Here is a 24,616-nt window from a genome sequence, read left to right on the forward strand (position 1 = left end):
AAACAAAAAACAAAAACTATAACCTTTAGCAGTAAACTCCATCCTACCTACCTCTACAAGCTTTGCCTTCTCTAGGACAAATCAAGGCCTCTTGTTGAATATGTGCAATTGTCACTTGCCATTCCGAAGCCCCCAGGGTCCATTTCTAGTTCTCTTCTTGGCTTGTTGCATGATTGAGCAAATCCTTTTTCTTTACTGAATCTGTTCCCTCGTTTGTATAAGCGATGGTGACCACCCTAACCCACCTTGTGTGCTCTGTTATGTGACAGAGATGTACAGCTATCTTCCTGTGAGACACCTGCATGTTCAAGTTCTGGCTCTGACTCTGCCTCTCATGAAGATGAGTTTGGGCCTTGCTATATTTGTGCTGCATATGCTTGGAGACAGGGGGCTGGAACATTCAGAGAAGCACTCAGCAACCCTGTTCTTCTCCTTGAATCTGCAAATGTTCATGCATAGAGCTCCTGAATAAGATTGGTATCTCCCTCTCCATACTTCCGTCATAGAGAGGCCCTCAGGATTCGTGCTGGACCATGTTCAGATATGAATGACTGTTTAGATGATCCTCCTTTCTGGTTGTTCTCATGGTGGCTCTGAGGTATAGATGCTTCTTTGAGAGGAGCAGGCAGGATACCCCTGAGCTGTACCCTTCCTAGCCAGGGGTGATATCTATAGCTGTCATGTACCACTGAAATTCAACAGGAAAGGGAATCCCTTTTTCTCCACAGCTAGCCAGACCCAGCAGGACTCCAGACCTATGCCAAGTAATATCAGGAGGTGGCTAAGGTTAGCTACAGGAAAATAAGACAGGGACTGCCTACCCTTTTCTGACCAGGCCCCCTGTGTTCCTCTTGCTTCTGGTGGCCTCTTTACACCCAGCACTCAGTGTGATTTTTCTGAAATACTGAGTTTAGCAATTAGTCTCTAAGACACAAAGGATAAGGAACATCAGAGAAAGAGAAGGAAGTAATACGATTCAGGGAGACCATAATAGATAACAGTACCTACCTCACGGAATCAGTTTGAGGACAGCTATAAGTAAAGGCCTTAACATATTAAAAAATACAGTTTGCAAATTAGGAAATAGTAGCAACTGATGTTATTCTTTGTAATATCTCTTGAATCTCATACTTAGTTCTGAGGAATGGCTCTAAGTTCAGCATCCATGGTGCTAAGGTGGAATATCTTCCTTAGTGGTCCCCCTGCTGATTTGTTGATCCTCATGGTCTCTCTGTTAAGTAGACTTTTTTTTTTTCATTATAGCTTAAGACTCCACATTTTGGGACATGCGTGTTTCTAACTTGTCCTCTCTTCTCTTTCTTGTAGGCTTCCAGGACAGTGCCATTACCTAGGCTTGCCAGTGGCAGATTACTTCAAGCAGTGGATTAATCTAAAAAAGGTACCTCCTGTCCTCCACCACCACCCCCAACTCTGGTGTCTTTTTGTTTCTTTTCTCAATATCCCCCTTTCTCTTCGCTGGGTAATCTGTACTGAACTTCTGATATTTCTGGAGTGGGAGTGGGAGCTGCCTGAGGGCCAGGCTGCTGGGAGGAGTACTGTTGGTGTCTTCCAAACATACACAGAGCTTTCTCTTCTGAGTCTCTGGGCTGAGCCGTGCAGTCACTAGGAGAAATATGGGTCTAGTTGAGCCTTTCAGAAGGCATTCTGTTGGGTATAGTTCTTTATGCTCAGTGCAGACCTTATTGCCAGCCCGGCCCAAGTTCTCTCTGATCCACGAATGAAAGACAGGTGCGTACAATCACACACTAGCTTATTTTTAAACCCGCCTTATTGGCTCAATTGCTGGGCTCTTCTAAGCCTTCCTTGGCTATCTCCCACCTTTATTTTCGCTCCCAGCTCAGCACCTTAAATCTGCCCTCAACTTTAGCCACTCAGTTACCTTCTCCTTGATCAGCAACCCTAAACTGCCCTCCACTTAGTTGTGTTTCTTATCTCCCTATGGCTGGTCATCTTTTCTCCCTCCAAAGCATGGCAAAATCTTCCTTTCTCTTCCTGCTTCCCTTGGCCTCCTGCGGAGACCCAGAAGTCCCATTTCTTTCCTTCGGCCCAGCAATTGACTCCTGGCATATTGATTGATGGATTAAGAACCAATTGGGAAAGGGGACCTTAGCATCAGAACCACCTGCTACAGCAATCTCTCTCTTTATACTCATGAATGTGCTCTCTGTGCCTCTAGTTAGGAAGTTGGGTTGCCTAAGATGACTTTGGTTTCCCTGATCCTAGCAGAGCCTTGTTCGTGTATGGGGAGGACAGTGGAAGCTAGAACCCTTGGAGCATGAAGGAGGATCTTGGCACTAAGACAGCATTGTAGACTTAGAGAGTGGGATTGTGGGATTGTGGGCCTCAAAAGGACCTTGCATAGCTAGGGTAGTTCCCTGATAGAGAGTGAGTCACCCAGAAAACCAGCCTTCTCCTGGCATATGCTGTAGTTCCTAGATAAGCAGAAGAGATAACACAGGAATGGCTTCTTGCTTCCTTGCTCTAGAGGAGTTATTGCGCCAGGAGGCCCAGGTTATTAGAAGAAAGAGAGAGAAAAATAGCCCTGGAGTAGCCTCAGGGTCTACTTGATGCTACCAGTCAGCTTAGTGACCCTAGGAATCTAGAAGAAGGGAGGCCACAGCAGGAGTCTTAGGAAGGGGAGGCTACTAAGGGGTCACCATAGGTACTGTGAAGATAGGGGTTTCATGTTGGGTATTTAAACACGGTATGCAGGGAGGAGCCTGGCTTGGAGGCAGAAAGAGCAGGCTGCTTTTGGTGTGTGTGGATGAAGCTAACATGGAAGAATAGTGGGGCAACTAATTTTGTAAGGATTTGCTCTGCACCGAGATGACCTTGGATTTGGTTGCATTTTGTCCTGCTTTCACCTAGTATGTGTCCTGTGCACTCTGATACTACTTCTCATCTTTCACTGAAGAAGCTAGGCTCTGTCCTGCCTTTGTGCCTTGAGCTGGCTGGCTCTCTTCGTGAAATGCCCCCCTTGCCATCATCATCAGGCCTGTGCCTGCCCCTTGAAGATGTGCTTCAGACATCACTTCCGCTGAGCTGCTCTTGCTGTGAGGCTCCCTGGACTTGGGATATCAGTTAACTCAGGTGGAATTGGGGCCAAGCTGTTACTCCTGTCCATCTGGAGTGCAGAGACAGAGCATGGTTCTTGCCTGTGTCCTCAGTGGGGCTGGACTGGGGTTAGCTAGACTCGGAGTTATGTATACTTGCTGGCCACCTCTTCATTGAGAACTAGCTTCATAGAGACCCTCCTGAGTGGAGCGAGGCATGCCTGTGTAGATAGACATGCTGTCCAGGAAAACAGTGTGCCAGCTGTCAGAGCTCATCTGGGTCTGCTTGCTGGTCTCAACAAATGCAATGTGAATGCCCGGCCAGGCGAGGCAGGCACTGACCATGAACAATTACTCTGAAGTTCACTCGACTTTTTGGTGTGTGGTAGCTCTCTGCCTTTAGGTTCCTAGACAGAAGGTCAGGAGAGCAGCTGACCCATATGGTAACACTAGGGTCACCTTGGTGCTTCAGGCCAGCTTGAGACTCTTCAATCAGTTTTCTACTGGGATGCCAAGACATGGAAGGAAGGAATGGATATAAAGGGAAACTGAGGACTCTATTCTCAGTTGACCCTGTGTTTTCCCCAGGTCCATGCAGACCTGGGGAAAGCAAGGGTGTTTCCTCTCTAGCACCCAGCTATATTGTGTTCCAGGTATGTGACTATGCTAGTTACTGGATAGGAACTCAGCATCTTACTTTCCTAAGGCCTTTAATCTGAGAAGAACTGGAAACAGATAAGGCCTCTAATCTGAAAAGCCTTTTCAGTTCTCCTCTCCTCTTTATAAACTGGGCTGCCTCAAAAAGAGTAACTTTTCAGCAGCCGTGTTTTGTAGCCGTGTTTTATACCGCTACCTACATCTCCTGTAGGAGAGTGGCAAAAGTCGCTGTTGGCTGACATTTGGGGTTTTGTTGAATGAGCTTAGATTTTTTATTGAGCTGTCAACTTAAAGAGAACTTGAAGTTCTGCTCCCAGCTCTGTCCAGGAGATTAAAGATGCTACTAGGGAATAAGGGGAATACACCTGCCTGTGTTTGTGTGTGTGTGTGTGCATGCACACACGCATGTGTACGCGTATATTCACATAAATAGTCATCTGCAGAAATACTTGAAAATATGTTGTATTGGTTGGTTTTGTGTCAACATGACATAAGCTGGAGTTATCACAGAGAAAGGAGCCTCCCTTGAGAAAATGCCTCCATGAGATTAAGCTGTAAGGCATTTTCTCAATTAGTGATCAAAGGTGGGAGGGCCCATTGTGGGTGGTGCCATCCCTGGGTTGATAGTCCTGGGTTCTATAAGAAAGAAAGCTGAGCAAGGTGGGGGAAGCAAGCCAGTAAGGAACATCCCTCCATGGCCTCTGCATCAGCTCCTGCTTCCTGACCTGCTTAAGTTCCAGTCCTGACTTCCTTTGGTGATGAACAGCAGCATGGAAGTGTAAGCCGAATAAACCCTTTCCTCCCCAACTTGCTTCTTGGTCATGATGTTTGTGCAGGAATAGAAACCCTGACTAAGACACATGTATACACATAAATGTATTTATATACATATATCCATAAAGCACAAAGACATAATATTATCTCTTCCATAAGCACACATTCAGAGTACCTTCTGTGTGCCAGGTACTGTGTTAGGTTCTAGGAATATAACAAAAAAGGTGACTGTTACAGATCATATGACTTCTATTCAATAACCTGTTCAGACAGTTCGAAGTTGTAGATCATATAATAAAGAACTGGCTTTATTGAGGTAGAGTGTGAGGAAGGCTGTCTAAATTATAGGCTGAAGGAAGAACTGGCCAACCTTAGGAAGCAGCATATGGTGAGGCCCTGAGGTGAAGAGAAGCCTGCTATTTTTATAAAAGCCAGGAAGACAGAAGTTCTGCCTCTTGTTCATTGTTCTAGCCCCCATCACATTGGATGGCTCACAGTACAGAGTAACTTAATTGTCATTTACTGAGTGAATAACTGCCAAGGCCTAGGACTGTGAGAGAGGAAAGCCGCATGAGGTACAGTAAGTAGACGGTGATGCTGGAGCTTGTAGACCAGGTTTGGATTTTGGCTCTTACTTATAGGATAAACAGGAGCTACTAAAAGAAAACTTTATCTCATTTGCTTTTTTGTTTTGTTTTGAGGCAGAGCCTCATGCTATAGCCCAGCTGGATGTGGCCGCACAGGCCTGTAATCCCAGCACTTGGAAGGCTGAGACAGGAGAGTTGTCTTTACTTCAAGGCCAGCCTGAGCTGAGAGGGAAAGACCAGTCTCTGGCTATAGAGTAAGACCTTGTCTCAAAATACAAACCAATCAACAAACGCTCTTTCCCTAAGGAAAGCCATGCAGTAGAAGTGACCTAGACGCTGTAGCACACAGAAACTCCATAGTAGCATAGGAAAGAAAGATAGATGTCTGCCAGGTGGTGGGGCACTCAGGAGCAGAGGCAGGGCTTCTTGAGTTCAAGGCCAGCCTGGTATACAGAGTGAATTCCAGGACAGCCAGGGTTGTACAGAGAAAACTTATCTCTAACCGCCCCCAAATAAAAATAAAGTAAAATAAAATAAAATAGTTAAATGATTAAGAAATACATAAATACTATAATAAATATACCACTTTGGTCAAAAATAAGTCTAGAGTTTGTATGTAGAAATAGACATAAGAAGGGCTATAGTTGGTGAGTTATTGCGAAGTGGTGGGATAAAGAATTGAAATCCAATAGGACATTGTTCTCTGTGTGTTGAGTTTAGCTTCCTCTACCTCTTCTAGCTTTGTGAGTCAGAATCTCACTGTGTAGCCCAGGGTGGCATAGCACTTGAAATTCTCCTGCCTTCACCTCTCAAGTGCTGGGATTGAAGGTATATACTATCACACCTGACATATCTAGTATATCATTGGGAAGCATGACAGGAACAAATGCAAAATTGCCATTATGCTTAATTATTCGTTAATACATCAGTTACATTGGGACAAATTTGTTCTTTGAAAGTGAGTGTTATGGCAGTACTGACTGTGTAACAGACAGGAAATAATGATTGGTTGGTAGAGTTAGGGGTGAATTCTTTCAGCCTGTATGGCCCTAAAATTTAGGATTGAGCATATAGGTAAATTAGAACGAATTTTCTGTGTGAGGAGAAGGAGAAGCTTAAGGTAAAGAGAACAACTTGATTTAGGACTGTTGAATTGAGACGTCTGAGCAATTCTTCCGGCTCTGTTGAAAAGGTAGCTGACCATCTAGTGCTAAAGAGTAAGGTTTGATAAGAGGTACTGAGTCTTGACATTTGAATAACTAGTGTAAACATGGAGATACATGGTATTGCCAGAGAAGTGTATATAGGGTGAAAATGAGAGCAAAGCGAAACCCTGAGGTGGTACCTTAGGCAGGTAGAGAAGGCAGGGTTAGGAGGAAGCTGTCTAATAGAAACAGATGCTGGTTACTGGCTGTGCTATGTTGTACACCCATTGTCTGCATCCATTCTCTGATGCTTTGACAGAGCACTACAGACTTGGTAAGCTATAAACAATGAAAGTTTATTTGGCTAACGGTTATGGTGGAGGCTGAGACAGTTGAGCTCCAGGGGCATCACCTGGTAAGGACCTTCTTGTTGCATCATGGGAAGACTTCACATGACAGGAGAGGACAGAAGACACAGACGACAAGAGCTCCACTCTTAAACCAGTGCCCTTTTGGAACAATAGCACCGATTCATTCACGTGAACAGTTCCCATTCCCTGGTGGTCTCTTAAAAGCCCCGCCTCTCAGTAGTGCTATAGTAGAAGTTAAATCTTAGTGTGGAGGTTAGGGAGGATTGAAAGTCAGACAGTAACGCCTGTGGTGCCCGATAGAGTTTCCACTGGCATGTGGCAGTAGGTCACTTGGAATATATTTAGTATGATTGAGAGATTAATTTGGATTAAGTTTTAATCAATTTGAATTATAATTTACTTGAGAAAATTTGAGTATGTTTAAAGGCACTTGAGTTAGAGATGCTATATTTTAAATGGTTAATTTTTTAAAATCTAAAACATTTCTGATAAAGATTTTGCTTCATAATTGAGATGTGATATTAAGTATTAATAGACTTGATCTGAAAAAAGACTTAGTCTGAAAAAAGACAAAATATCTCCTAATGTTTATGCTGCTGTCATGTTTAAAATGATATTTGGATATATAAATTGACTAAATAATTTCATGTTATTTAAAGTAAAAATTTAAGCCTTTATCATTTTTTTTATGTGTATGGTGTTTTGGCTTCATGTATGTATGTGTACCATATGTGTACAGGTCCCACAGAGGCCAAAAGAGGACCTCATCTCTTGGAACTGGAGTTACAGATGGCTGTGAGCCTCTTGGGGCTGCTGAGAAACAAATCTAGGTCCTCTGGAAGATCAGCCAGTGGTCTTAGCCACTGAGCCATGTCTCCAGCACCAACACGTTTTGTCTTTTAATGTTCCATAATGACCATGATAAAAGTTGAACTCTCTTGTGTACTTAGATTGTGTTGTATTGAACAGCCCTGGGCCGGCCGGATCCTTGGCATCAGTACAACATTGTCTACTCCTTACAGCCTTCCTGAGCATAGAGCAGTTAATGATGCTTTCATACCAAGACTTCATGGTACAGACACAGAGGGGCCTTGAGGGTGGCATCCCAGAGGCTGAGATAGGTGTTGACAGTTGGGGGGGGCAGGAGGGAGGAACAGAGAGAGAGGGGAAGGGGGAGAGAGAGAGAGAAAGAGAGAGAGAGAGAGGGAGGGAGAGAAAGAGAGAGAGAGAGAGAGAGAGAGAGAGGAGGAGAGGGAGGGAGGGAGGGAGGGAGGATGGGGAGGGAGGGGGTAACATGAAGGCAATCATATATGGGTACTGAGGTTGGGACCCTACTGATGCTCAGGTACAGAGAGGAGAGGGAGTCATCAGGAACGCCTCCAAGAAGAGGAGAGGAGAGGAAAGACTGTTCCCTACTTCATCCTGACAGGAGAAAAAGCAAAGATGGCTGCAAATCTATGTCAGCAGGCTTGCTGATTTGTAAATATAACTTAATAAAATAGGCTAATAAAATAACTTTTGTAGTATCACATAAACAGGTGCATTGAAGTTCCTGAAGAAACTTCTCTCTGAAGCATGGGAAGCCTCCTTGTCTGCACTGTTGGCCACACCCTCTTCCCGGCTCTCAGAACACTCAAGCTTCCAAAGTCTTTCTAACCGTCGCCCCACAGACAACACATCCCAGGCTATCACAGCAGCACCCATGATCCTGGTGTCAGTCTAGGCTCTGAGCATGACCAGAACCAGGAGCAACTTGGAGGAAGAAGGTGTTTATTTGGCTTACATGTCCTAAGTCACAGTTGATTGAGAAATGCCAAGGCAGGGACTGAAGCAGAGGTGGTGGGAGAGCAGTGCTTATTGATTTCTTAGATGCCTTGCTCAGCTTGCTTTCTTCTGTACCTCAGAATCACTTGCCCAGGTGTAGCACTGCCCCCAGTGGGCTGAACCCTCCAACATCCTCCTTTAATCAAGACAATGTCCCACAGATTTGCTTATAGGCCAACCTTATGGAGGCATTTTCTCAATTCAGATTCCTTCTTCATGATGTGTGAAGCTGACCAAAAAAAAGAAAGAAAAAGAAAAATACAACCAGCACACCATCTGATGGCTGGGTGACTTTTGTTTTCCCGGTGAGACATACAGGTAAATCATTTGCTGGCAACTAATAGGGAGGTGTGTGAGGGCTCACAGAAAGTTAAGACAGGATTGCCTCCCTTTGGTAAGTTACCGTGGGAGCTAACTCAGAGGCAGTGTTGAGGGTCCAGTCAGGTCAATGACATTAGTCTGTAGCAGAGCCACTCTGTTGAGAGATTTGATCCCCCTTAGTAGAGCTCAGCAGATTGGGGCAAGCGTGGAGAAAGGGGGCTTAGGGTTGTCAGGGGTGGAGAGTTTCTGTAAGGAGTTGTAATAAAAAGAGCGGGGAGTTAAAAGATAACTGTCAGGACAGCAGTTAACAAGACAGACTGGGGGGTCTAAGATAGATATTGAAAAGAGGAAGACTCAGCTGGGTGTGGACAAAGCAGGTGGGTCCTGTGGAAATGAGGAGCGGGTGCAGTGGGCCCAGCTGAATGAGGCAGACAGCAGGGTGAGAGAGTCGGCAGTGGGGTGTAGTGGCTACTGCTTGGAATCTCAATACCCAGGAAGCCGATGCAGGAGGTTCACTGCAAGTTCCAGGCTATTCCTGGGCTATAGAGTGAGACTCTATCTCAGAAAAACAAAAAAGGACTAGGGAGGTGGCTCAGTTGGTCCAGTGCTTGCCACACCAGCATGAAGATCCCTAGCACCAATGTAAAAAGCCAAGCATGGCACTGGGCATCTGTGATCTCACTGCTGGGGAGGGGAAGGCAAAGAGGAGCAGGAGTTGAGGGTCATCTATGACCCCTTGAATCCATAGCAAGTTTGAGGCTAGCCTAGGTTACAGGAGACTCTGACTTAAAAAAAAAAAAAAAAGGATATTTGAATTAATGATTTAAAAAAATGGGATGTTGACAGTTTCTAAAGTACAGCCACAGAAGTCATGGTTAGAGCTGAGTAGAAATAATGTTCTAAATAAGGCATTATGAAACAAAAGGGTTGGCTGGAATACATCCAGAAAAATGTGTGTATATACACATGAATACAGAAGATGGGCTTTCCCAGTACATATGCATGACACATAGGTACAAATGAATATATAAGTGCATGCCTACACATATATAAACAGTTCACGTATATGCAGACCAAACTGTGCAGCTGTGTGTGCACACACTCATAACTGTCAGGAATTCCCTCTCATGCCACAACCTGCCTGGCTGGCCTTTGTGTAGGAAAGTAAGCAGGCAGCCTTAGGAGGTATCTGAGTTGGGCAAGCTGTCTGGTTATCCAGTCCTGTCCGGCACTTGGGGGGTAGGGGCTGTCTAGCATCAAACAGTCAGATAAATGCAGGGTGTAGACTGTAGCTCTACTTTCCCATTGCTGCCTGTATTCCATGTCCTGCTGTGCTCTTTCTGTGTGCTCTGAAAGGGCGAGCTTAGGGCCGGACATCTGAGGGAGAGTGGAGAAGAAGAGGAGAAAGAACTTTTGCAGTCTCTCCAAGAAACATTGTCTCTGACAGTCTCTGAGAGGGGATAGCAGGAGAAACTGCTGAAGGGAGCAATGGAGTCTACGATTGAGTGTGACCTTTTCTGACCTTGGAGCATTCAGAGTCCCAATCAGTGCAGTAATAAATTAAGGGCTTATGGAGGAATATGTTCTCAGCCTTAATGAAGTTCTTTGCTGGGGGCCGACAGCGGGTCAGCAGGTCTTGGTGCTGTAGATCCGACGCTTCAGTGAATGTCTGAGCCAGTGGGGAAGCCAGCAGTCAGGAGTGATCCAGAGTGGGTTCTTCAGGTTGCTGTTTGGCCCCTTTGTGGAAGGGGGCTAAGTGGGGCCAGCATGGAGCCCCTCTGCTAGGGCTGTTGAGAAGCTCATCTGACAGAACAAGAGTAAACCTCGAGCGCAGACAGATGTGAGGACCTAGAAGCCCTGCAGTGCTCTGAGACGGTAGCTTGCACTAGTGGCAGACTTTTGAGTCCAGATGCAGAACCAGGCAGGGTTTGTGGCCCCAGTCTTTGGGACCATCCAAAAGCAGTTCACTGTCCCTGGCCAGTATATGGTCTGGGTTGGATTCTCAAAACTTCTGGCCATCTTTGAAGAGCAAGTAGGCTAACTAAGTACATGGTGCAGGACACATAGGCCCAGGTAGGAATGAGGGCATGGTAGAGCACAGGTGTATGGTCAGAAGCTGGCTTGTAGAGGGTGCCTGGGCTACTTTGAGCAGCGGTTGCTGACCTCTGAGTGGGACTCGGGACTCCAGTTTCTGAGTTCTCAGTCCATTCTCTGTACTATGTATGCCTGGGGCTAAGCTCTTGAAGTCTAGTCCAGAAGTAGAGAAGGTAAAACCCCGTGTATAGTATCAGCTGCCAGAGCCACAGGGAATGTCTCCTTTCTTCTCACTGCCCTGCCCCCATGGTGTAGTGCCCAGCCTGGGCTTTTCCTTTAAATATGTCTTACAGCTGTCTGAACTCTGAAATTCCTTTCACTCCTTCCCTTGCCTTGTTAACATGTGTTGCCTTTGGGGTAATCAGGGAAAAAATATTATGTCCTTTTACAATTACCGGGTTTTGGAATATTAAAATGTCTCGCTGCATCGGCACTGTTATTTTGATTGGTATTCTAACCTTTGACTAGCCCATAAAGCGCGCCGCTCCTGAAGCCAATATTGCAGGACTGAAATTTAATTCCGAAATGATTCCAGATAATAGGGAGACAGATAATATATGCATGAAGGATATTATGTTTGGACTAACTGCAGCAGGGCCAGGGCTGGGGAGCTGAATAATAGCCCAGAGTGAGTTATAATCTGTGGGACAGAAATGCCTTACTGTCAGGGCCAGGAGAGGGACTCTTAAATCAAAGGCACAGGAAACTGTGGTCACAGGGTGCACATTCTGACAGGAAGAGCACTGGAGCCAAGAGGGGAGCTGTTGAGGCTTTGCCCATTCTCTTTCTTGAGCTATGTAGCAAGGTCCTAGATGATATAGCTCATTGCTATCTTGATATCTATACTTCTTTGCTTCTTAAGACATAGCAGACTTCTTGCTGCTTTTTAGATATACATGGTTGTTAACCTCTGTTTCATACATTGCTCCCTTATGTTTTATTTTCTTCTCTTAGTGTGTTTAGAAAACTCCTGTTCATCCTTCAGAACCCTATTATGTAAGCCCATCTATCACACAAATGTATGTGCACACACACGCACCCCTCTAGTAGAAAGGAATCTGTCACCTCTTTCCCTATGGCTTAGAACTTTGTACAAGGTGTATCATACAATTGCACATTTGTGTTTCCTATTAGTCTGTGAGGCCCTTGTGGTCTCTGTTTTCAGTACCCAGCCCTGGACCCTGACAGTAGGCATTCAAGAGTATTAACTGAATCCACATGGAGTCAGGCTTCTGTAGACAGATATCTGTCAGATTTTGCCCAGCATGGGCTTAGAGAAACTAAGCCTCTTCCTGTGGGCAAACAGTCAGGAAGAGGTAAACCCTGAGTCAAGTGTGTGTGTCTTAGGTAGGTGGGCAGGGAGGGCTTGGCAGTAAGATGCATAGATACCCCCATCTTCCTTGTTCCTTGCTTTAGGCTCTGGTCTTGATATTCATGGGACTTGGGGTGTGGAGAGAATGAGACCTTGTTGCTGTGGTTGTCAAAGGGCAACTTTTTGGAGCCCTACAGGGAAAGGAGGAAATGGAACACTGAGTGCTCATATCTTCCACAGCCAGCAGCAGTGGGTGGTGGAGCGGGCACTGGAGTGAAGGCCTGCACTCCAGAGTCCATGCTCCTGAGTGGACAGTTACTCCACTCAAAAGACACTCCTCTACTATGAGTTTGTAGCCAAGTATCAGGACAGTGGCTTGGAAGTAATACCTCCGTGTGCTATGGAGAGCTGTGAGGCAGGCAGAATACATGGGGTCTCAGGGATGTCTGAAAACATCTCAGACATTGGTTTCCCTGCAGGCCTTGGGGCACAGCACTTACTGAATGTGGTGGTAGAGAAATGCACTGTGCACACCAGGCTGAGAGGACTTGGATTGGTTTGAAAGTTGTGCCGTCTGTCTGTGAGACTTGCTCTGCTCTTCCTTTAGTGAGTATGCTGGACCTTAGGTATGTAGGGATGTGGCTCACAAGCCTGAGGCCATCATGCTAGAAAGTTTTTTGGAGCCTGCTGGGTCAGACTCTGCTTTGTAATGTCACTGCCAACCAACCTTCTGAGCTGGAGCCAGTCTCTCCCTGGACCAGTAGAAGACTGCTGGCTTAGAATCCTGGCTCTATACTTGGTAGTTGTGGGGGTTTAAGAAAATCACTTAATGTCATCATACTCCAGCATCCTCTCTCTGAGATAAGAAAGGTAGTATCCTTGTCTTAGAGTTGACCTGAGAGTGAGGCATGAGCATACTTGAGTTGCCTAGGTACTTGATAAACCCAGCAGAGATGAGCAGGCTCCAAGGAGAGGAGACATCAAGGTATGCAGTGGGAGTCTGCCCGCAGGCACTGTGGAGAAGAGCTCCCCAGCAGGTTCATCCTGGGGAAGATGGGTTTAGCACTGGCCTTGCACTGTGCCATCCTCAGTGTACAGGAGCAGCAGTCAGCCTGCCATCTCAGGCCTGGCTGTTGAGAGGAAATAGAGTTATATTCAGCTTAGATACTTGTTAACTGTCACCTTTATAAGGATAGGATACTTAACCTTTCGTGAACATTGGTTTCTGTATATGTAAAGTGGAGATAATAATTAGCAAAATCAGATGTGGCTCTAAATACTGAGTTTCAGCTCCTTGAGTCCCCAGCTGCCCTACAGGGAAAGGAGGAAACGGAACACTGAGTGCTCATACCTTCCACAGCCAGCAGCAGTGGGTGGTGGAGCAGGCACAGCACTGGAGTGAAGGCCCGCACTCCAGAGTCCATGCTCCTGAGCTATTTTTATTGAGGTTAGGTAGTGAGATGATAAGTCAGGAAGGGTTTTAGCAAGGAGGCTCCTGGGTGAGTTCTGAAGATGAAGTACGTTTTCAGGGGGGCACTGGGAGGGACATCAGGCAGGGCGCATAGGGTGTGAGACGGCTGGCCAGATCAAGGGAGCACGGCAGTGATTTTCATGGGTTAGCTACAGTGTAGGCTAGTTGTGTGTACTTTTTACCAAAGAAAGGAGAGCTCGAGCAAGGGCAGTAGCAGCTCTAGGAAACCACCGTGTCTGTCTGTGAAAAGGGGAGAAGACCTGTGGGCCAAGGAGCTCCGAGATATATCAGCGGTAGGCAGCCCAGGACTGCAGGGGAGAAGGCTGCATCCCTCCAGCATGGGGGATAGAGTTGGGGGGAATCCATTTGAGCATGTCTGTAAAGCTCTTAGAAGGGTAACACACCTTTCTGTGTGGGATGGGCACCTTGTCATACCAGTTGCTGGGTACCTACCTTGTTCTGCATCTTTGGTGGGAGAGTAGGAAAGGGAGTCAGCTTAGGGTGGCAAGAATCTGTCCTCTACCTGCGTCCTCTGCAGTGGACCTCACCCCAGAATTCTTGCAGTGTTGTCTGGAAGGTTAGACCGGGCCTCCCTCTGGGCCTGTCTGTCCCTCCTGGCTGCTGCTCTGTCTGTATCCTGTCCACTGAAGGTAGTAGCAGTCTCCTCATCTAGGTCCCACAGTGAACTTTTTCCTTGTGTCCTTCAGTCCATTCTGGGTTTGTTCTGGAGCATAGAGTGGGGAGGTCTGCTTGGTCATTTGAAGGCCTTTCTAACATAGACTTTGTATTCTAACCTTCAGGGCCAGCTACCAGAGCCCAGCATAGCTCTGAATCCATGTGTCCTACTCATTTCATGTGGCCTAGTCCATCACTTTGAGAACCCCCAGAACCTCCTAAAGAAGGGACCAGTGTGAATCTAATCTGCTTTCACAGAACTAGAAAGGGCAGTAGGGGCTCTCAGGAGCCACTCGGGGTGTCCACACTGTGGAAGAGTGACAGACTCTTTGGGAGAGGTGGGGCTTGGCTGCAGGAGCGTGCCAGGAGGGATCAGTGCTCCTCCACTGGCTTTTTTTTTTTTTTTTTTTTAATTTATTTAAAGTGAGTACACTGTAGCTGACTTCATACGCACCAGAAGAGGGCATCGGACCCTATTACAGATGGTTGCGAGCCACCATGTGGTTGCTGGGAATTAGGAAGAGCTGTCAGTGCTCTTAACCACTGAGCCATCTCTCCAGCCCTTCTCCACTGGCTCTTAAGGGAGCTCGGTCACTCTGCCTTTTCCTTGGGTTTGGTTTTTGTTTTCCCTTCTTTTACTTTGTTACTACTCTAGACTCCAAAAACTGGAATTTCAGGAGGCACAATTCTGCCTCCTATGTGCCTGCCACACTGTCCTAGAGGTCACCCTGCTAAGGTAGACTTGAGCATAGCTGTCGGTTTCAGTGTAACAGAGCACTAGTGCACTGGGCCACAACACACAGGCTCCTCACAGCTACTCAGCAAGGAGTGCTAGGCCCTGTCTCAATGGTGCTGAAGTAGAAACTTAGGTTAGGAAGCCTACCTTGGGCACGTGACCAGGAAGCTATAGATCAGGCTCTTTCCTTCCATAGTTTTCCTGCAGGCAGCTCTATCTGTCCTAGTTTAAGCTGGATACAAATGCACAGCAGCCACCGCAAAGTTAGATAGTCAGTATAAAAGTCTGGGCATTGGGAAGGATGGGGATTGACATTGGGTTTGTGGTCTGTCTCCAGGTACTGCAATGGGCAGATGAGGTCCTCGACTCTAGAGGGCAGCATGGTGCAGTACAAAGAGGCCTACATGAAACCTAAAGTAAAAACCTTAAAGTAGGCCCTCTCTGGTGTTGGGTCACTTGCCCTGGAGGCTTTGGTTTCTTTAGCTAATGAGTAAGGAAGTTGGATGGAGCAGTTTCTTCTCATAGTGCCTCCTGCCCTTTCCAGTGTGAGTATGCTCATGGCATCTTAGGTTCCTCCCTTGCTACAACAGAGATAGGGGAGTGACTCAGGGTTACTATCAGTGGGATGAAGCACCATGGCTAGAAGCAAATTGGGAAGGAAAGGGCTTATTTTGCTTATACTTACATATCACTGAAGGAAGTCTGGGCAGGAACTCAAACCGGGGAGGAATCTGGAGGCAGGAGCTGAAGCAGAGGACATGGAGGAGTGCTGCTTACTGGCTTGTTCCTTAAGGCTTGCTTTCTTCTAGAACCCAGGACCACCAGTCTAGGGGTGATAGCACCCACAATGAGCTGGGCTCTCCCCGCAGTCACACATTAGGAAAAGGCTTTATAGGATTGCCTACAGCCTGACCTTATATAAACAATTCTCAGTTGGGGACCCCTCCTCTGCAGTAACTCTAGCTTATGCCGTGTTGACATAAAACTAGCCAGCACAAGGTGGATGAGAGAAGGAAGGCCTTTTATATCCCTGCCCTTGCTTTACTCTGTAACATTGAAACTACTTCAGGAGAGGCAGGATATATCCAGGCATCTGTCAAGAACTGGGCCAGAGGTGGTGTGGAAGTTTGGCAGATGATGGCACCTGTCAGAATCTGAGGTGGCTGTCAGTGGAGCAGAGAGCCATTAGTGTGGGATTTACTAGGAATGAATAGGCTAGAAGCTTGTCATCTGGATCCTTTGAGGGATGGAAGGGGCAGGGCTTTCAGTCCTATACATGCAGAGAGATCAGGGCTACCTTTGGCCTTTGATCCATTCTGTTTATTTGTCTCATTAGTTTTTTAGCTTAGCTGATCCAGATGACCCCTGGAGTGGAGCTTTGGCTTTTTCCATCCTCAACTGGGATTTTAGCACGGTTCTGACCCATTAACTAGCCTCCAGTCACCTCTCAGTTCTTGACTAACTAGCTGTGTCCCTACACAGGATCAGACAGTATGTGTGTGGACTGGGTACCTTGGTGCTCTTAGCTCTGTGAGGACTTCTGACTTGGTTGGACCTAAGCCTTGGGTAGCAGGTGGCCTATGTGCTGCCTGTTCAAGGACATCTGTATTTTCTGTCACCTACTAGCCACCCAGGTCTCTGAAGCCATGTGTGTTAGGGCATTTGAACTCAGAGGTGAATCAGATCTGGTCTTTATCTGTACAAAGCTCCTGGTCCAAAAGGAAAGATGAGAGGGGCTTTAGGCAGATGGGGGTGGCAGGGGCTGCAGGTAACTGAAGTGGTCAATGCAGCAGTAGAAGGTGTCTTTACATGCTTGTGTTCTTAACAACTAATTCATGTTTAATGAAGTTCTTCACTGAGTCAAGGTTTACAAGAGGCAGAGGGGCCATGTGAATAGGCAGACAGGCTTATGCGGTCTATGCCTGTTCACACACTACCCTAGGTTGTCCTAATTGGAGGAGTGACATTCCTGGGAAGGAGCTGGCATGTGCGTGTGTAGAGGCATGTGCCCTGTGTGCATTCAGGGAGCTGTTAGTGACTGTCGCTAGCACCATGACCACTCTCTTCATGTTATCCCTGGCCTTGGCACCTACTTGCTTATAAGCAGGCAGGCAGGCTGCAGGCAGATCCCAGAGCAGCCCAAGGCCTCCCCAGTGGTGTGTTTGCTGTGCCTAATTACCCGGCAGTTGTTTAACTATGCAAGCTGCATGCCTGCCTTTATTGCACTGTGATTGCTGAGCTGCCTATGGGGAGTGTCATAAAAAGATATAAAATGCCCATTATCTGTCTGACGCCCTCCTCCTGGACTGTGGGTGTTTGTGTTTTATTTTATTTTTATGGCTCCAGGGAAGCTCTGCAGGAAGAGAAGGGAGGGATGGAGAAAGGGAGGGGGATGCCTTGTAGGAATTGGGGGTTGGGAGACTGAGGAGCCCCTATATACCATGCTCTGAAGGACTCTACTGACCAGAGCAGAGATAATAGAAGTGGCAGGTCTCAAATGGGAGGAGAGTGCTCAGGAAATAAGACCCAATCTTTCCCTTCCCACCTATATGCAAGACTTGCAGCTTAGTTTCTTCCTCACCTCTGTGGACTCCTCCCTGCGTGTAGGCCTGCTGTCTTTGGTGCAGGGCATTCCACAGAGACTGAAAAGAGTCTGTAGATGGTCTCTCATCCTCTAGCTTTATGACTCAGATTGTGTGTTTGCCTTGAGAGCACCATGGCTTGCTTTAATAAAAGGCAAAGATCACGGGCACTGCTACCTGCCTCTTTTACTCTCTTGAAGCCTTTTGTCCCTACAGCTAGCCAAGGTAATGCTTTCTGTTTTGAGACTTAAAGAAACCCTCAGGACCAGGAAAAGGAAGTAACCAGATAGATCATCGGTCCTGTGCCAAGCAGTCTCTTTGAGGTCAGAGGCCAGAGGTCAGAACTCAGAGACCCAGCCTTGAAGAGCTCACACTGTATAACTAGAGTGCCAGGGTTCATGAAATGTGTCTAGAATGTCTATCAAATGAGATTGAGTTCAGTGAGGTCATCCGTCCGTTTGTCTGTCCATCCATCTATCCATCCCTCCATCCCTCCCTCCCATTGAACTGGTTAGGCAGTCCACTAAGCATTGAGAAAATAATGAGTGGGGTAGCAGAATCCTAGCCCTCAGTAGTTATGAAGACTGTGTCTAGGGGACTGGTTCAGTGGTGAAAGCATCTGCTGCACAAACATGAAGACTGGAGTTCAGATCCCTACGATCCACGTAAAAGCTATGTGGGCCTGGTGGTTCACCAATAATATCTGGCCCTTGGAGGATAGAGACAGAATTCCCAGAGTGAGCGGCCAGGGATACTCTTCATATCAGTTAGCTCTTCTTATGACAAAGAGACCCTGCTTCAATAAGATGTCCCAGACTCAACCTTGGGTGGCTTCTACATTCATGCAAAAATATGAAGTGTATCCACATACATATGGACCCATCCCGTACACACACACACAGACACATACATATATATAAAAGCATACCATGTATACAAAAAAGGAGGAAATGTGTTTATTCTAAGAAAAATAAACCTAAATATTTAAACCCTGGCTATTGTGACCCCAAACCAGCAGGCCCTTCCAACTATGACATGCTGTTTCTTATCCATGAGCCATCGAAACCCCAGAATATCCTGTACTACCTTTTTTTTTTTTTTACTTCAGATATCTCAATGTCTACTTAATGGAGTATAAAGTCTCCAGCCTGATTATTAAGACTCTCCAGTCTACTTCCCAACTATACCAAGGTTGTCTGTGTGGTGTATGTTCAAGCCTTAAATCTACATTTGTTCTACTTGCCTGGAAAGGTCTTTGCTGCATACCTGCCCAGCAATTTTTTGTTTATCCTCTAAAACCCTGAGTTCTCTAGAAGAGAAGCCAATGCTCTTAACCACTGAGCCATCGATTTAGCTCCCCTAATATATATTTTTAAAAGTAGTTTTTATTGAAATATAGCACATGTACTATATAGTTCACTCATTTAAGATATATAATTTGTATTTTACTGTCTTTGTAAGGGTCTATAAGCCAATCATTACACCTAATTGAGAATATTTTTGTCCTCCTTAAGACACTCCACTTGTAATAACTTCTACTTCCTCCTCCTTCCTGCTTATGCAAACATCCCATCCATGAGCAAGTCTAATTGACTTTTCATCTTCTGTGCATTTGCTTATTCTACAGAGTTCATACATGTGGCCTTATGTGATTTTTTTTCACCTAGCACAATTCCCATGTTTTACAGTACATCAATTAGCTCTCTATTTGTTGTTACTGCAAAAAATATATTTCATTGCATAGATAAGCTGTATTTTACTTCCCTCTCCCCTTTCCTTCTGTTCTATTTCCCTCTTTTCTTTTTCCTCCTTTCCTTTCCTTTCCTCTTTTCTTTTCTTTTCTCTTTTCTTTTCTTTTCCTTTCTTTTCTCTTTTCTTTTCTTTTCTTTTCTTTTCTTTTCTTTTCTTTTCTTGCTTTATGTCTGTGTGTTTGCTTGTCTGTATGTGTACCATGTGTGTGCAGCACCCACAGAGGCCACAAGAGGGTGTCCTCCTCTGGGACTAGAATTACCAGTGGTTGTAAGATACCTGGTTTGGGTTCTGGGAACCAAACTTGGGTCTTTAAGTGCTCCTAACTGCTAAGCCATCTCTCTAGTCCTTATTTATATATTCTAAGGCAGGCTCTCTATTTATAGCCCAGGCTAGCCTGGGAACCACTATGTAAACCAAAATTGTCGTTATCCTCCTGCCTTATACCCTTCTGAGTGCTTGGATTACAGGCTCATGCCATTATAGTCAGCCTACATTGTCTTCATTAATTATTGGGCTTTTGGGTCTTTTCCCCCTTTGGTTGCTGTAAATAATCTTTCCATGAATATCGTGTATATATTGACTTTGTTCAGCTCTCCTTCTCTCTCTCTCTCTCTCTCTCTCTCTCTCTCTCTCTCTCTCTNCTCTCTCTCTCTCTCTCTCTCTCTCTCTCTCTCTCTCTCTGTGTGTGTGTGTGTGTGTGTGTGTATGTGTGTGTCTGTGCCTGTGTCTGTGTATTGTGAGGTCACTACTGTATCCTCTTCACTTATCTCATGGATAGCACTTAATGTCAATGAATAAAGACATGCATACAGAGCATGGTGGCATATTTCTGTAATAACTTGGGAAAAGGGGGGGGAAAATCCTTTTTCATTCTCTTTTCCCTTTAGAGAGCAATAGCAAATTGTATAATGGCACATGAGCCCAAGCTGGAGCTTGGTTAGACACTCATCAGTGTCTTAGACCAAATAATTTTCATTGTTCTGTTGGCCTCCTGCTCCAAAGTGGGTGATGTGAGAACATCTCTGAGCTGTCCCCTGTGTGGCAGATATGGCTTGTGTTTAGCTGGACAGTGGATTCCGCTGTTCCCTCTCCTCCCCTCTGCTGAGGGGCTCTGGGTTATATATACACAAAGGATTGGATCTGTGAGAGAACCCAGGAACGACAGTGTTGTGTTGGGTTGCCTTCTGGCTCAAGGCCAGACATACTTTATGATGGTTCAAAATCCAGGATTCCAGGGAGGAGAAGAGGCTGCCCTGGTCATCCCAAACAGTAAGTAGCCAGTGTGGGCCAGATCCATGGAGCATCTGAGAGATTAGTAAAGCCAATGTTTCTCTTTTCTCTGTACTTATTCACCCTCATAGTTTGAGCCTATAATTAGAATAGGGCTTTATTAGGCTAATTAGGAGGTAAGAATGATGGCAGGAGGGCATGTGAAGATGTATCAGGGTGCTGGGCAGTAAATCTAGAGTTTTAATAGGTTTATTTCATAATCAGGTGGCTTAAAAAGCTGAGTGGCTGGGCCCTCCCTTTCCTTCTACTCCCACCACTCCTTGAAGTGGCCTTCACACTTTGCCGTCCTTGTCCTCGATGCTGGCACTGATGCCGGGATATGGGGGCTCAAGGAGGAGGGAGGAGACCCCACCCGGAGCTTCATTGACTATGCACGCACCGTCCAGCCTGGCGGCATGATTACCTTGCTGAGAAATCCGTCCAGGCGCAGGGCTGCTGATAGCAATCATTGATTAAGAGGGTAATTGTCCTGAAAATTCAGATTGATCAGAAGGCAGAAATGATAACTTGTGTAACTGTGTTTAAAGCCACGTCCTGTCAATAGAAGAGACTGAGATGTATCGCGCCAAGAGGGGGGCAGAACAGATGGGTGTATGCAGCAGGCGGGTGCTGCCATCCTTCTCTCAGGGCTGAGCAGGATGTTTCCTGTCAGTAACCTGGACTATTGGAGATTCAATCACTTTTATCTCCCCCTCTCTCTCAATCCAAATGCCTTTTCATATTAGGAAATTAGAATTGGCCCTGCTCATGCAAGATTTATTAGCTGTGCTGAACAGTCACACCAAAGAGTAAATGATTTTGCTTTGCTGGAGCCTCTCTCACATTAGGACCCAACTTCTCCTTCCCTGCTCTGTGTCACTGCTGCCTGGAGGAGTCAGCGCTAGGCGACACCAGGGAGCAAGGAGAAAGTACTACTGGGCTTGCTTTCTTATCTCCCAGAGGCCTCTCCGTGTCACACCGACAGCCTTCTGTGATTCCCCACAGATCCTTTCCTGGGGTCTAGGCCTCTTTCTCTGTGGAAGAGCAAAGCCCCTTAGGAGATAAGGCTCACCCTTCAGACTTAGATGACTGACCTTGGAAGGAGGGGCTCCAAGAAGCCTCGAGGAGTTGGAGATAGCAGGGTGAGGGCAAGACTGTAAGTTAGACAAAGGTTGGCAATAGGGGCAGAGGATAAAGGGACTAAAGTGAGTTTTCTTTCTTAAGAGTCTTGGTTTATCCAAGATAGGCTACACAAGATGGAGCTCCTTTCCAGGCTCAAGAGAAGTCATTCATCTACTTAGTGGGTGAGAGCTTTAAATACAGGCAGGTGAAGGGTTCAGTCATTCAGGAAAGGGGGAAGGGCCTGTGGCCATGTTTCTGGAACTTGAAGGAAGTATGGGTCTGTATGGCCAGTTGGACCCACTCACTGCCTTGAAGGCTGAGGTACCATAGGCCCAGTGGGTTGTGGGGAAGACTGATCCTCATCACCAGAACTGTATAGGCTCGCCTCATTACCTCTGCTCCTCAGACCCTTCTTCCCAGCTCCTTGGGCACTTGATCCCATGGAGAAGTGTCAGTCTCTGTCATCCTGACACACTTGCTGTTGCACGTGTCTGATCATGCCTGGCGGAAGAGAAGTGTGGGGAGTCCTTTGAGGCTTTGGGGTTTTGTGGCTCTACTATCTGCCCATTTCAGCATTACTCCCTTAGGGGTTCTTTCTGGGTCCTGCAAAACTGGGGGTCTTGTTTGTTTGTTAGTTTGTTTCTTCTGAGCTGTCTAGTTATTTCAAGTGAAGGGGCAACCGGAAAAATTAAGAATTGGGGCTAGAAGTGATGGGGTTCCCAGGAATGAGAGTGCATGTGGACAGCATCCATTCGGGTCCTAAAGGAAAGTTGTATTTGAGTGACAGGATCAGAGAAAAGGGAGAGAGGAAAGTGTTGGAGGGATGTCTGCAAAAATTCCATGCATAGTACTGTGGACCACCATTCTCTAAGTATACCAACCACCAGCTTTCTACTAACAGTCTGCCTCAAGAGTGGTCTTGGCTACCTGTTCTCTGCCCTTGGAGAAGCCTTGAGTGTTCTAGAAGGCTGCTTCTGTAGGTTGGGTTGGGCAGAACTGGGGTTGGACTCCATACGATGCATTCTCCCCTACTTTCCCCCCGTACTTATTGTGAGTGTACTGAGAGCTGCGATGCTCTAAGGACCTAGCTACAGCCCTCCTCCAGTTCTGATGGATTGTGAAGGTAATGGAAGTATAGCGCCCCTGGAGCTTCCTGCTGTGGTGTGGTTCTCCTCCTGCCTCTGAACCAGGCCAGCCAGCAGCCTAGGAATGCTGTATAGTCCAGAGCACACGTTAAGTCATATGAGTGTAGGGCTGGTTTGGCTAAGCAAAGAAAGAATGGAGGTGCTTAGAGCAACTGAGACCTGGAAATAGAGGAGTCGTGACAGTCCCCCTACCCTACCCTGAGTGAGGGAGACATAGTCACTACAGGGTGACTAAGCAGTGTTAAGAGCCCTTAAGTAGGAGTGACTGGATTAGTCTCAAAGAACTTGAGTGTCACCAGGAGAGGACAGGTCAGTGTAAAGCAAAGGGAGTATGCTGTACAGACATGTGTGCCTAAGTTTCCAGGGAGAGTAGAAAAACCAGAGGACACTATTATAGGACTGGGGCCCAATGAATTCATTGTCCCTGACACACTTCTCTGCCATTATTTGGAGGTGTGGCCTGAGAGCCATCTACATTCACCCACTGGTTGGTCTGACTGCTGAGGGCTAGGTGTCCTCATTTGGGCCTCTTGGAGTCTTAGGGTGGCAAGCTTTGTAGGACAGTGCCTTATGGACTGGACCCCATGCCTCCCCTGCTCTTGACCCTTTTTCATTATTCCAAGATAGCAGGGAAAGGCTGGGATTTGGACTAAGGGAACAGCCTTGGTGAAACTTTGGACAAGCTTGCTCTCCCCTTACCAAAGCCATCCCAGGCCCATCATGCACCCAGACTCAGCTTTCTGAAAGGGCCAGGCTGCTTCTCTAGGCTTCATCAGGGACACCAGGAAGCCAGGAGACTCATTTTCACTAGGATTTGACCTAAAGCAGGATTGGAAGGGAAGGAAAGAATTTGAACAAAAGTGCAGCAGGAAGGAGCTGTTAACAAGCCCTTCTTTCTCTTTGGGGATAGAGCAGAACCTAGCAGGGTGCAGCCGCCAGCTCTCCTCAGAGCGGCTCTCTGAGGTAGCTGCAGTCTCTAGCCGCTGCCTGCTCACGCTCTCTTTCCTTTTTTCCCTCTCCTCTTTCTCGGCTCTCTCTATTATGGGGACTTGCTCCAGCTCTTTCTCTCTCTTCTGTCTCTCCTTTTGTTCTCTCTTTGTCTATTTATCACACTGTGAAGGTTGAAAGAGATGTTATTAATCTGGGAGAATGAAGGCAGGATTAGTGGTATGAATCGGATTTTGAGAGGTGTAATGATAGAAAGACTCGCTCGGCTGGCGGCCTGCGTGAGCTTGATAAATGGGGAGCACTCCAGACTGACTCGCGCCTTCCTCCGCGCTGTGTGCCCTGCCCGCTGGGGCGTGCCACGCTCTCAGATCTGCCAGCCAGCCCACCCCGCTCCTACCTGAACCGGAGCAAAAAGCCAAGGGTAAAGCAGACACAAATATCTCCCATCGCACTTGGAGACATCATTGCCTTTAGCACCCTTTTCAAGTGGAGGCCTGTGGAGTTCTCAGACTGTGGGTAGACAGAAGGGGACCTAGACTTCAGACTGGAACAGTACCTGCTTGCTTCTGGGGCCTGTAGACAGAGCTGTCCTGCCTCTGAAATAGCAGTCAGACCGACCAAGTCAGAAACCAAACTGTATATGGTATGTGATAAGGAAAACTCTTGGGGGGACTGGGGTAGGCAGTTTAGAAGAGACTTGGAGGAGTGGACAAAAGAGATTAGGGAGTAAAGTAATTAGTAATTACCTTGGTAATTA

General features: G+C 46.6%; 1 protein-coding gene across 3 annotated transcripts in view; it reads left to right on the forward strand.

The window, feature by feature from the left end:
* The window catches only part of Eri3 (ERI1 exoribonuclease family member 3), a 124,337-nt gene that overhangs the window by 63,920 nt on the left and 35,801 nt on the right, over window positions 1–24,616 (forward strand). For all 3 annotated transcript variants that reach the window (XM_021159298.2, XM_021159299.2, XM_029476773.1), the window contains one exon: window positions 1,327–1,399. In XM_021159298.2, coding sequence (XP_021014957.1) covers window positions 1,327–1,399 — 73 coding nt within the window. The remainder of the gene's footprint in view (window positions 1–1,326; window positions 1,400–24,616) is intronic.

This window comes from Mus caroli, chromosome 4, assembly GCF_900094665.2.
Source record: "Mus caroli chromosome 4, CAROLI_EIJ_v1.1, whole genome shotgun sequence".
NCBI lineage: Eukaryota > Metazoa > Chordata > Mammalia > Rodentia > Muridae > Mus > Mus caroli.